Source organism: Somniosus microcephalus, chromosome 7 (assembly GCF_052327205.1).
Source record: "Somniosus microcephalus isolate GS21.2 chromosome 7, FLI_Smic_1.0, whole genome shotgun sequence".
Classification (NCBI taxonomy): domain Eukaryota; kingdom Metazoa; phylum Chordata; class Chondrichthyes; order Squaliformes; family Somniosidae; genus Somniosus; species Somniosus microcephalus.
Window position 1 is genome coordinate 158369864 of NC_140993.1, and position 13688 is coordinate 158383551.

A 13688-nucleotide genomic window follows, 5' to 3' on the forward strand; every position below is an offset into this window, starting at 1 on the left:
GTCAGCAATTTAGTAGGAATAGGGTCGAGAGAGCAGGAGGTCGGTCTCATTGACAAGATCAGCTTTGATCAGAATAAGGGGGCACTTTTTAAATCAGAAATGAGGAGGAATTTCTTCTCTCAGAGGGTCGTGAATCTTTGGAATTCTCTTCACCAGAGAGCTGTGGAGGCTGGGTCATTGAATATATTTAAGGTGGAGATAGACAGATTTTTGAACGATAAGGGAGTCAAGGGTTTTGGGGAGCGGGCAGGGAAGTGGAGTTGAGGCCAAGATCAGATCAGCCATGATCTTATTGAATGGCGGAGCAGGCTCGAGGGGCCAAATGACCTACTCCTGCTCCTACGTCTTATGTCTTATGAATGGGCAAGAGGGGAGATAGGAGAGAAATTAGAAAAATATGCAAATTAGGGATAGGGCAGGGGAACGGCATAGAGGAACTAAGGCCTGGTGGGCATGGGGAAGGGAGGAAAGTAACAGTTGAACGGATGTTGTTGATCTTTTAAACAAAGAAACCCATGAGCTTCTCATATTTATTGTTGGAGGCGAGGGAGGAGGAGGCAGGGGAGGGTGGATTGAGAAGATGCTTAGTGGTAGAGAAGAGAAGCCTGGTGTTACTTTTGCCATCCTGGATGATCTTAGAATAGTGGGCAGTTTTAGCAATGGAGAGCATGATCCGGTAGAGCTTTGTATGATTGAGCCAAATCTGGTGATGGATGATTAGACCAGTTGTCCGCCAAAGACGTTCAAGTCTGTGTCCCTTGGACTTAAGGGAGCGGAAATGAGGGGTATACTGGGGGAACGATTAGGGTGAGAGACTGTAATGATTTTAGTGGGGACAAGGGCATCAAAGGTGGTGGAGAGGGATGACACTAATTTAAATATATGTATATATGCTAGCATGTGGGAAAGTATAGTGCTGCCAAGGCAAAGGCAGAATGAACTGCTTAGTCCACCAGCAGTCAGAATAGATAGGCCTCTTCTACCATCAACACTTATACTTGCTGCTGTCTCTGGAGATTCTGAAAAATGCCATTTTTTCCAGAGGGGTCTTGGTATCTTTGGAGGTGCTGCCTAACTTACAGATCAGCAACCAAAGTTAGGGCTACTGTTGACGACAGTAATTTAAAGAAGGCACAACATTCCAAACTCAGCAGTTATGCCTGGACTCTGAATTTGCCCAGACACACATCAAAGCTTGGTGTCAAACCTGACGCAACTCGGTCTCCTGATAAACTAAACAGGGACTCAAGTTCCACTTATTAATCTCCTGTCTTGTCCAGCATTTTGGCTGCCACACCGGATCGGAGCCCATTACTTCTATTTCTCCCTTTTATCTTCTTTTCTCTATAGCCACTCCTAGGCCCCTATCATTATGCCTCCTTTCATTTCTCCCCTCTCAGGTACTCTGCTCCCCCCAATACCTCTCCCAACACTTCACCACTCCTCAACCTTCCTACTCTCCTACCACCATCCCAGGCTTGACTCCCTCTTGGACAAGCCTATATCTTCCCTCTGCGCCTCTGTTGGCATCCTTCGAAGACCCCATTGAAGCATTCGTCACTACCTCCTCACGATCAGCAACCCCAACTGCCCCATCCTACTCTCTCACCGACCTTCCTGCCCAGCGCACCTGCTGGAGGCTAATCTTGCCACTCTCCTTCCTGTCCCATTCACCTCTCCCATGTTGATCATGTGGACTCTGCCAGCAGATCAGCTATTACTGATCTCCCTCCAGAATGCCCGTTCACTTGTGAATAAGGCTCTTGCCATCCATGAGCTTATTGTGGATGATTGCATCAACATCATGGCCTTGATGCAAACTGACGGGTGGTGATACCTTCCCCCTTAATGAAGCCTCCCCGCCTGGATATACCTTCCACAACCTGCCCTGCCCAGACCACCACATTGGTGTGGCTTTTTTCACCAAAATACACCTGGTGTGTCGCCCTACTCCTCTGGCACCTCCTTCTCCTTTGAGCATCTCACCCTGTTCCACCCTTATTGCCTCTCCTTTAAAATACTCATTCTCTACCACCCACCCAAATACCACTCCAAGGCTGGAATTTTTCCGGTCCTCAGAGGGCAGGATTGTAGGCGGGACTGCTGTCACCCCGCCTCCAATCAATCTTCCCAAGTGTCGGGTCCCCGATTTGCACATAGACCCAACACCTGGCGGCGGGAAGAGGATTATAGCCACTTACCTGGCTGTGAACAGGTACTTGATAATTGTTAATAGGCTCTTTTTCAATTTTGCCGCTTCTGCCTCAGGTTCCCAGAAGTCCGAACACCACCACAATGTGGCGTGTTGTGAGTTTGCTGTAATGTTTCTGCATTGATGACAGCTGCAGAAGTATTGTGAAGGATCCAAAAGTGCACTGGTGAGGTTCAGAGGTAAGAAAACGTTGGGAAAATCATTTTTAATGCATTTACACTTTTCTGTAGGTAACAAGGTGTGAATTGGCTGTCTAGTGCCACCTCATTGGGAGAACACCTCTCACCAGTGACAGATCGCTTCTGTAACCTCACCTGCAGCTGCCATCAGTTCTAGCCTAAGGAGGGAGTCACTGGAGAGCCTGGGTGCAAGAGTTCACCTTTGTACAGTGATTGCCAGTGTTTGCAGAAACTCAATGCTGTCAAACACTGAGAAATGAGCTGTCAAAGAAAAATTGTGTATGGTCCCATTAAGAAAACTGGCAGGTGACGCGTCATCAAATAACGTCATCTGACTGGCTTCTTCTTAATTGGCTGGCAAGCCTGCAAGGTGGGCTTAACAAGGCCAATCGACGTAAAATCACATCCGGGAGCTGGATGCAGTTGGGGGCAGGACTAGAAGCCAGAAATCAGCTGACCTGCTCCCAATCCGCATCCATTTGCAAAATCGCTGCCCAAGTTTCTCACTAAGATATATGGGGGAAAAAATTCAGTTGCTTTGCGCCTCCCGTGTAATCTGGAACAGGGATTTGCTGCCTGCCTCCTCCCTTCCTCCTCCTCCTCCTCCTCCTGAGGTGGTCGCAGAACCCATGGTGCCAAGGCCCTCATAATAGCCAAGTTGTGGAGGATGCAGCACACCACCATGAAATGACCCATTTTTTGCCAAAACCGGCCTTAACTGCTGTTGCTAAGGTGCCGAATTTCGTGGCCAAGATTGGCATCTCTTTGACGTTCGATAATCTTTAGCTGTTCATTGTCACGGCTTATACGTGAATAATGGCCATTTTGGGTGTAGGCTCTTTGCCAGAGCACAGTTCGGATGAGTCTGTACCTGGGTATTGGGCTTTTTCCTAATTTCAAGTAATGATGGAATTACTGTGCATTTCTAGTGAGGTGATGGTGGTAGACCTTCTCCTTGAACCAATGCACTCCTAGTACTGATGGTGCTCACACAATGGTGTTAGGTAAGGAGTTCAAGGATGTTGCCCCACCAACAATAAGGAATGGCAATATCTATCCAAGTCAGAATGGTGTGTGACTTGGAGGAGAACTTGAAAGTGATGTTCCCATGATAATGCTACTTCTGTCCATTTTGGTGGTAGAGGTCACAGGGGAGGCAGCTACTGTCAAAATAATCTTGATGATTTGCTACAGTTCACCTGTAGATTGCACATATTGCAGCCACAGTGTGCCAGTGGTGTATTCAGTGGCAGGGGCACTAAGCAAGTAAACTGCTCTGTCTTGGATGGTTTTGAGCTTCTTAAGTATTGTTGCAGTTTTACCCATCCAGGCTTGCGGTGATATTCCATCACACTCCTGACTTGAGTGAGTACCCAGCTTCTGCCCTGCTCTTGTAGCCGTATTTTTGATATGGCTGCTCCAGTTCAACTTCTTGTCAGTGGTGACCTCAGATGTTGACGTCAGGGGATTCGGCGATGGTGGTGCCTTGGAAGGTCATGAGGAGATGGCTTGATTTTCTCTTGTTCAAGATGGTCATTACCTGGCACTTATGTGGTGCAAATGTTACTTGCCACTTGTCAGCCCAAGCCTGGATGTCATTTGGGTTCTACTGTAGGTATGGGCTGCTTCATTAATGGAGACGTTGTGAATGGACCTGAACTTTCTGTATTTGTCAGTAAACAGTCCCAGTCCTGATCTTATGATAGAGGACAGGTCATTAATGAAGCAGCTGAAGATGGTTGGGCCGAGAACTCTTTCTTAAGAACTGCAATGATGTCCTGGAGTTGTGATGACTGGCCTCCGACAACCACAGCCATATTCCTTTGTGTTAAGGATGATCCACTGGAGTCATCCCTGACAAAAAAAAGATAAATGGTTGTCGTAACCCTTTTGACTCCCAATGTCCTCAGTTTTTGCTCAAGCTCCTTAGTGCTATACTCAGTAAAATGCTGCCTTGAAGTCAAGCACAGTTGCTCTCATCTCTCTAGCATTCAGCTCTTACATCCATGTCTGGATCAAGGCTGTGATGAGGTCTGGAGCCAAGCGGTTCGGTGGAACTCAAATTGGGCATTGGTAAGTAGGTTACTGGTGAGTAGGTGTTACTTGATGTCTATTTCCATCAGTTCATTGATTGTATTTTTTCCCTTTTTCAACACTATTAAGAGATACTCTTATCACTCTTATCTCTCAGTATTCAGTTCAGACAAAAGGTCTATACCCAAAGTGTTATCTTGTCTCTTACAGATACTAATGGACATGCTGTATATTTCTACTTTTTCTGTTTTTATTTTCTATTTTTTCTGCTTTCTTAGAGTTAAATCAATTAGTAAAATAGGATAATCATTTTAAAGCACCAGGACAAAAGTGTGCTCAAAAATACACAATAGGAATTCCCTAAGGGGAGAAAATAAAGTTGTCACTTTTATAATTCAGAAATTCTTTCTAATCATTTTTAAATGTATATGCAGAATATGCATATCACTAGACCTATGGGAAAATTTGTTACAATGGTTAGATAATAATGTGTAATAATAAAACTCTTTCAAAGTTTGCAACACTGCCAGATTTTCCATGATTCCTTACATCTATTTTATATCTCAATGTTAAAAAGCATACGCTCTTTCAGAAAACAACAATTTAAATGTCTATAGCTAATGTCCTTTGGTACTTACCCTTCCATATCTATTGGCATAGGACCCTGTGAGCAAGGAGTGAAAAACAATGATTGTTTCATCCAGGTCCCATATGAACACTCGCTGTGAAGAGACAGAGAAATCAATGTTGCCCTCCGTACACTGAAAAACGATACCTCAATCAATAAATGTGGAACCTGAGGGAATTGTAGTTAAGTGCTACTGTGTCATGACCCAGCTTTCTACATTACTCACTGAAGGACTTAAAGTCAAAGTCTGAGACCAGCATAATCTATTGCTAAGTCAGTCATCAAATGAGATAATGCTTGTAGGTGATAGTAGATTAATGCTTGGTGGTTACTAGATCAGATTGTATTAACTAATTCATACATTTAACAGATCATTTATCAAGAGAATTAACATTTAAAAAAATCAATATTCAATAAACTGTTACTAAGAAAAAAAATGACAAAAAGATTTAAAGCTTTTTAGTTCTTTCATTTTCATGCACGGAACCTTCATTATTATATTAGCCAGTATAGCATTTATTGGTGCCCATACATCATTTCCTATGTGGCTTTGTTTTATTTACTTTTAATAGCATCAATACGTCAGTCTTACCTCAAGGTCAGTGTCTGGGGGAGGCGAGGGGTTATTATTTCTCCTGCCTCTGCCACGTGACTTTCCATCTGAAGCTCTATGCAATCGATCTGATTCTGAATCTTTAATGGGTGTTGATGGACTGTGGATTGTACCAAACTCTCCTGAAATACAAAATGACTTTCACCTTCCAACAAAGACAATTGAAGGGTTTTTCAAGCCACTATGTATGTTGTCATTTCTAAAATTATGGATCCTACAATTTCAAGAGGGAATACATTTATGGACCAGGTATCTTTCTGTTAAGATTGTTGGGTAATATAGTGGACTCCTATTACATTCAATTGGTTGGGAAGGACAAAATTATGTTTGTAATATTAGCAAATGGATGCTAAATACACTCCAAAGAAATTCTGCTTTCTTCCATTGCAATGGATGGGTTAATCAGTTTAAAATAAACAGGCCAATGCCTTTGTTAAGATAGCAGAGTAGTTTCATATAAACTTTCATTCGTATGCTAATCTGTCACCAATAATTTCTAGTCTGTGGTTTGTTTTGCTTAGATTGTAATTTGAAAAGTAGTTACCAAATAAATCTTTATTAGATACAACTCCTCAAGAAAAGTTCAATGAACATTCAATAAGATTTTTATTTACTACTACAGATAATCTCTTCTTGTATCTTATTTATCTTGTAAATATCACATCCTCAAATATCTAAATTCTTTAAGTGTCAGCGTGGTTTAATGGTAGCACTCTCACTTCTGAATCAGAAGATTGTAGGTAGAAGCCCCAGTATGGACCTAAGTGCATAATCTAGCCTCACATACTAGCTGCATTGTCAGAGGTCCTGTCTTTAGGATGAAACCGAGGACTGCATGGCTACACACATGGATATAGAAGATCCCGTAACACTATTCAAACAACAGCAGTAAGTTTTCTTGGTGCTCTGGCCAGTGTTCCTCCCTCTACCAACACTATCAAAAAAAGCAGATTACTTAGTTATTCATTTACTATTTTGGGGGGCCTGCTGTGCCTCTGCCTACATAACAACAGTAACGGCAGTTCAAAATAAATCCATTGGATGCAAAGTGCTTTAAGATATTCTAAGGGCAGTATATAAATGCAAATTCTTTCTTTTGTCGAAACCAGTTTTAGGGGCTTCAGAAGGCCCAAATCCAAGGAAGTATTATACTATGCTGCCAGGAATGGAATACATGGGAACTGATTTTCTTATATTCCTTGGGCGCTAACCACAGATAATAAGGATGGAGACCAATTATGGTGGGTCTCTGTCCTCTTTATATTCCCTGAGATTTCTAGGGCCTTCCTCAGGAGGAAAAGACTCTTGGGTCTACAAAGGGCAACAATACTTTGTTGCACCTCCACCAAACTTTCTGGACTTGAAGCAATGGCAGACATTCCAGATGCACCACTCATGGTGCTAGTATCCACCAATGGCAGGCAAATGAAAGAACTTACCCCTGACGTCAGAATCTTTGGCAGGATGAGTAGAGGAGGAAACAACTGCCGCATCTTGGCATTATGCAGATTTTTGTGGCCAATATGTTTTTGATATAAAGTCAAGTTCAGGATTCTGAGGGTTAATTCCCAAAGGTCCAATATAGTTTTTATCTGGAGTTATTGAAACAAAGGGGTGGCTTGGAATGTTGATCGACTTGCCCAAAGGGAAACAGGCTAGCCATTAAAACTGTTATCCACATTAGTTTGAGAAAGTGGGGGGGGGGGGAAGTCATTAGTATTGCACATTCCAACATCTCCTAGTGATAGTCGCATTTGTATTGTTAGTATGGTTTCCTTTCATGAAACCCAACAGGTTGCTTAGTTGAACAAATAAAGTAGCATGGGACCCACAACAAAGAGGACAGTAACTCAATGAGACAATTCCAAATACAGAGAGTTAGAGGAGGGTCAGAGATCAAGTTTTTGGCTTCCTCTCTAGCTGGAAAAAAGGTAGAGAGGTTTCACTTTCTCTCAAGGCTGTGACAGACTTCAAGTTGAGGCATAAATGTGTGCAGTCAGTATTAGAAAAGATTAGTGCTGGTTAGTTGCAGGGATCACAAGTCTGTAAAGTGAACTTAGCCCATTAACAGGGGTAGAGTGGCCTATTTTGTTGTTTTCCATGTTACAAGGAGCTATATGAAAAAGATTGAAATTCACTGTAAACTTTTCTGTTCATTCATATATTACCTGTAAAATAAACCAGTTTGTTGGTTTTCAATGTTCACATCTCAATAGAATGCTGATCAGTCAACCTTCAGGAAGATTGAAGAAATGTACATGAAGGGTGCGTGTAAGAATGTCTAGTGTGGACTGTTGGGAACGGTAGCAGGAAAGGTTTTATTAAATAATCCATTATATGTGCAGGATTCTATTTTGTAGTTAAAAGACGATTTGCAGAAACTGTTGAAACTGGCGATATCTGTCGAATGTCAACAAATCAGCTCAAATCTGATCTGATCCAAAGCAGTATCGCTGATGTCATACAAGATAGTCTTTGGTAGTTCTAATCTTCCATAAGATAGACATAGATATATATCTGTTTGGCGACAATATGTTTACCTTTCCTGTACTTATAAGGACAGCTTTTGTTATGAGACCCACTCTGGAATGCTGAGTTTATATAAATTAGCTGTAAAACCAAGAGTGAAGGTCATGGAGGAGGTGATGCAATGAACTTTTAGCTGAGCTTAAAAAGCAAGCCCAGTGTAAGGAAGTAAATCAAGACACAGGGACTAATACCCTGCGACTGAACTCAGCAACTGCAACATGAGGTCTCCGCAGCCTTTGCATTGTCTGCGTGTTGTCTGTGAGTATTAGTTCCTATAACAAAATCTGTAAAATGAAGATTCTGCATTTAGAACCTCAATTCCTGGCACAAAGGAAACAGCTCCAAGCTGCTGTCTCTCTAATAGTAGATTTGTAACCGTGCCCTTCAGCGCCAAACAGGGCAACCTTCCTTTTGCCTAGTGTCAGCATGGCTCAGTCGGTAGCACTGTCGCCTCTGAGTCAGAAGGTTGTGGGTTCAATTCTAACTTCAGCAAATTGAGCACAAAAATCTAGGCTGACACTCCAGTGCAGTACTGAGGGAGTGCTGCACCGTCAGAGGTGCTGTCTTTCAGATGAGACGTTAAACTGAGGCCCAGTCTACTCTCTCAGGTGGATGTAAAAGATCCCATGGCAATATTTCGAAGAACAGCCAGGGAGTTATCCCCAGTGTCCTGGCCAATATTTATTCCTTAATCAACATCACTAGAACAGATTATCTGGTTATTATCACATTGCTGATTTGTGGGAGCTTGCTGTGTGCAAAATTGGCTGCTGTGTTTCCTACATTACAACAGTGACTACACTTCAAAAGTACTTTGTTGGCTGTAAAGCACTTTGGGACGTCATGAAAGGCGCTATATAAATGCAAGTCTTTCTTTTTATTTCCTGAAGGAGCAGCTCTATAGTTGCAACAATGAATGGAGATGTTCTCTGTGTGCACTTACTTCAAGAGCTGCAGATTTCCTGCCCCCTTTCCAGAGAGTGGAATCCCAGTAAGGCCAGGAGCTTGTATTGAATATATAATTAGATTGACCATGGGAAGATCTGAAAGGGTCAGCCATTTCTAAAACACGCGAGAGCAAAACATTTAGTGCACGAGTCCCACAGCCCAGGTGCTGGGACCAGAAAATCTACACTTTTACATACAGAAGAGACAAGACACAAGACACAAATGTTGTTTTAAATCAATTTATTGCCTGCTTTTCATGAGCGATCTATATGGCTCATCTCTCATGTTCTTGCATTCCTGATGATTGAAGCCCAGTTTATGCTTTGTTGTTTATCGCAATGCCGGAATTTCCTGAGGTTCTGTGTAATGGTGGATATTATGTTCATTCAGTTGATGATGTCATCTTGGATTACCAACTGGGAGGGGAGTGTGCCTCAGCAAATATTCCTCTAAGGCAGAACCTCTTCCACAATACCTCACTTGTTGAAACAGACTTTACTGTACAGTTTCTGAACCATGGCTTCATAGTTATTATCAACACCTCTAGACTGGCAATCCGCTTATATATTTATTATGATAGCAAAATACTGCAGATGCTTGAAATCCGAAATAACAACAGAAAATGCTGGAAAAACTCAGCAGACCAGGCAACATCCGTGGAGAGAAAATAGAGTCAAAGTTTCAGGTCAAATCCTTTGTCTTGACAAAGGGTTTGACCCAAAACGTTGACTCTATTTTCTCTCCACGGATGTTGCCTGGTCTGCTGAGTTTTTCCAGCATTTTCTGTTGTTATTTTATATATTTATTATAGTTGTCAATAGGCTTATTTCCTGCTTTTTAAGGTGCTAAATTGTGTTAATCGCTGTCAGCTTAGCTTTGCACTGGTTATTTAAATTTCAGAATTACCACTTTGCTACTCTGATGACATACATAGATCCCTCATGTTCAACAATTGTTTCTGTTAAGTCTGTGTGTTATAGTGATAAGTACTACACAGACCACAAGAGTAAACTTTAACAGGTCTTTACTAGTCGAGGGTCAGGGCGCAACTGCCCAATAAATCATTACACAGCACTTATATACCAGTGTGGTCACCACCGGTATTACAGTATACAGCAGCCAAGATAAAGTAGTGCAACTCTTAAAATAGTTCTCTTAAAGGTGGAACGGTTACATACACCACAATCCTCCCTTTTTAGCTTAACAGTATATATTCCCCATTAACATAACATAATAACATATATACACAACTTCATGTAACAACAGTTCACAGATTCAGTCTCTCTGGAGGCTTCCTGACTCGGTCCGGATAACGCCTCGGTGGTATAGTAGTTTTCGGTGGTGTAGTAGGTTCTTTTGGCAAGGTCGATTCAGCTTGAATGCCAGTGTCGGGTTCATCTGATTCTGTAGTGTATGTACCCGTCTACCTTTAAGAGAACTATTGTATGTAACCGTTCACCTTTAAGAGAACTATTTTAGGTGTGGCACTACTTTGTTTGGCTTCTGTATACTGTAATACCGACGGTGACCACACCAGTATATAAGTGTTGTGTCAGGATTTATTGGGCAGATTCGCCCTGACCTTCGAATAGTAAAGTCCTGTTTTAAGTTACTCTTGGAGTCTGTGTATTAATTAACTAAACAACCCACAGACTTTACAGTGGCGACGAGTCCGATCGTACCCTGCGGCAACAATACTTCCGAAGCAGTTAACGAGCGTCGAGAAGAGGCAACCGCCCTCGTCGTTCTGCTGGGAGAAAACTCGAGGCTGCAGAACTAGAAAGGAGGAAGAATTTAGAGACAAAGACTTCCATCAGCAACAGGCACTGACTGTCCCTTCTGCCACGGTGAGGAGTGAGCCGATCAGCACGAGAAGCAAGGCGGCCACGGTGACTGTGAGTAAGGGAAAGTAAAAAGAATAACCGGAGGATAAGGGCAGTGCACTCGACCACGGTCGAGGGGGAAAGGAGCCGGACAGAAGTCGGGTCCAGAGGCGCTGAGACTGGGGCAGCGTGGAGCAAGGAAGCCGCGGTACAGACAGGCTGGGAGACGCAACGGCGTCATGAGACAGCTAGACCGCGACCGGCGAAAAAGGCCGGGCAGCGACCAAAGCCATGAAGCGCTGTGACCGGGAACGTGGGCGCGGGAAGAGATAAACTCAGCCGCAGCTGGGGAGGGAAGCACCGGACTGCGAGAGGGCTGGTAGGCGCGATTGGGAGCCGAGCGAGCGGGAGAGGCAGAGCCGACCAAGGGAGGCTGAGCGAGAGCCAGTCCAGCGGCTGAAACTGTTCGCCATCAACGGGGTGTACCCAGCGCCGGTTGCCCTGCCGAGAAAAGGGAAAGCACTGAAGCCGACGCGCAGGCTGTGAACCTGAAAGCCAGCGGCCGTCGCCCGTGGGGAAAGTGTACCCCTCCCGCCAGGGGAAGAAACGCGGGAAACCGCCATTAGGCGGAGAAGAAGATAGAAGCGGGGAACCGCCATTGAAGTGGGCGGGGAGAGAAGATAAGCGCGGGAAACCGCCATTTTCGCGGGAACCGCCATCTTGAAAAAAAAAGAAAATTTAAAGAAATAATCCGTGGTGTTATCAGGAAGAGAGGAAGATGCCTAAGCGTGGTAACATCAACGGTTTTAATTCCGAGGTAGAAGACTGGGCCACGTATGTGGAACGCATTGAGATCTATTGTGAGGCCAATAAAATAGAAGAAGATGACAAAGCTATATCCTTGCTAAACTCGATGGGCGCGAAGACATAAGGGCTCTTGAAGCATCTACTATCACCGGCTAAACCGGCGGATCAGACTTTCGATGATATTGTGGCTGTTCTGAAGGATCACTTGAACCCCACACCGTTGATGTTGGCGGAACGATTCAAATTCTATGCGAGAACGCAACGGAAAGACGAAAGCAACGCAGAATACTTGGTCGAACTGCGTAGACTAGCGGAATACTGCCAGTTTGGAGGGAATCTGACAGAGGCATTGCGAGACAAGTTTGTGTGCGGGTTGTCAAAGGAAGGAACGCAAAAGCGACTACTCGAAGAGAACGACCTTACACTTGACAGGGCTGTCCTTATTGCAGCATCGCACGAAGCCGCAGCGAAGGGAACTGCGGAAATGCAGCTAAAGGCAGCGGCACTCAGTGTGGATCAAATTACCTCGAGTACAACAAAATGCTATCGTTGTGGGAAGACAACACACGACCAGAACCAATGCTGGTTTAAGAACCAGGAATGTAGGAAATGTGGCAAACTGGGTCACATAGCTAAGGTATGCCGGTCAGGGAAGAAGACCAACAACCAAAGGAAGCCATCACAGGAAAAGTACAACAAGGTACACGAGGTGGCTGAGAAGAGTTCAGATGAACAGAATTCGGACTCAGACCCAAACGGCCAGGAGCTGGGTAGTCTGAGAATTCACAATGTGAGTAAGGAAGCTGACCTACAAACTATCTGGGTCATGCTAAAAATAGCTGGAGTCCAAGTGAAAATGGAGTTGGACACTGGATCAGCTCTATCAGTCATAAATCGAAGGGATTACCACCAGCTATTCTCACATATACCCTTAAGGGATACCAAGTTCGTATTGCAGACATACACGGGGCATAAAGTATACCCCATGGGAAAGATGAGTCAAGGTGAGAGATAGGGGTAAAGAACACCCAAGAATGAACTTATATGTACTACCTGAGGGAGGACCACCACTTCTAGGACAGGAGTGGATCAAGAAAATAGACATGGAATGGCACTATCTAAAAGCCATAACGAGTGAGGACTCGGTGCAGACAATCAGCTCAGATTCTGAATCGGATGACGATAAGACCAACCCAAATGTGAAAGACAAGGCTAAAATGGACTTGCCGACTAAGGTTGGAAAAACGAAGGCATGCAGAAAGGCTTATGCTTCAGAGAAGAACAAAGTTTCAGAACAGAGCTCCACCGAACAACGACAACATAGTTTGACAGAGAATTCTGAGTCTGTTCAGTTTAAGGACATATCCATGACGGAAGAACACTGAGCTCGGACTCAACTTTATTTCAAATCACGACAACAATTAGAACAATTGAGTTACCGTCTCGTACAAGAGATGAAAACAATGAAAAAGTTCTATGACACCGAATGGGAGAATCTGGAAAGACAACAGAAGCAGCTAGCTCAAGCAGAGAGCGACCATAGGGCCAGCGTGACCAATCACCGATCACATCTCCCTTATGATGTTCAGGAGTTAGAATATTTGCAGAAAGAAGCAAATGAAGAGGAATCTTCAGGAAGCCAGGATTTTATTCCAGTTCTTCTCTACGACTCCTTACAAGCAGAGTTTGAGAAGTTGAAGGAAAAGTATGAACAGGCCCAGGCTACAATCCTGGAGGGGGTTAACTCGGCAACCTCCGAAAAGCTAGTTTCAGTGGAAGCATATGAGCAACTAAAGGTTGAACATGAACAACGAAAGGTTGAACATGAACAAGAAGTCCAAAGGCTGCAGGAAATTCTTAATGAGCTCAAGGCCAAGACAGACTCATCGGTAGAAGTTCCATCCATAGATGAGAA

At 43.7% G+C, this 13688-nt stretch overlaps 1 protein-coding gene across 2 annotated transcripts in view; it reads right to left on the bottom strand.

Moving 5' to 3' along the window:
- Window positions 1-13688, bottom strand: part of eya1 (EYA transcriptional coactivator and phosphatase 1) — a 296767-nt gene that overhangs the window by 137384 nt on the left and 145695 nt on the right. For both annotated transcript variants that reach the window (XM_085993147.1, XM_085993148.1), the window contains 2 exons: window positions 5646-5788; window positions 5064-5147 (listed from right to left, as the gene is read on the bottom strand). In XM_085993147.1, the coding sequence (XP_085849273.1) occupies window positions 5064-5147; window positions 5646-5788 (227 nt within the window). The remainder of the gene's footprint in view (window positions 1-5063; window positions 5148-5645; window positions 5789-13688) is intronic.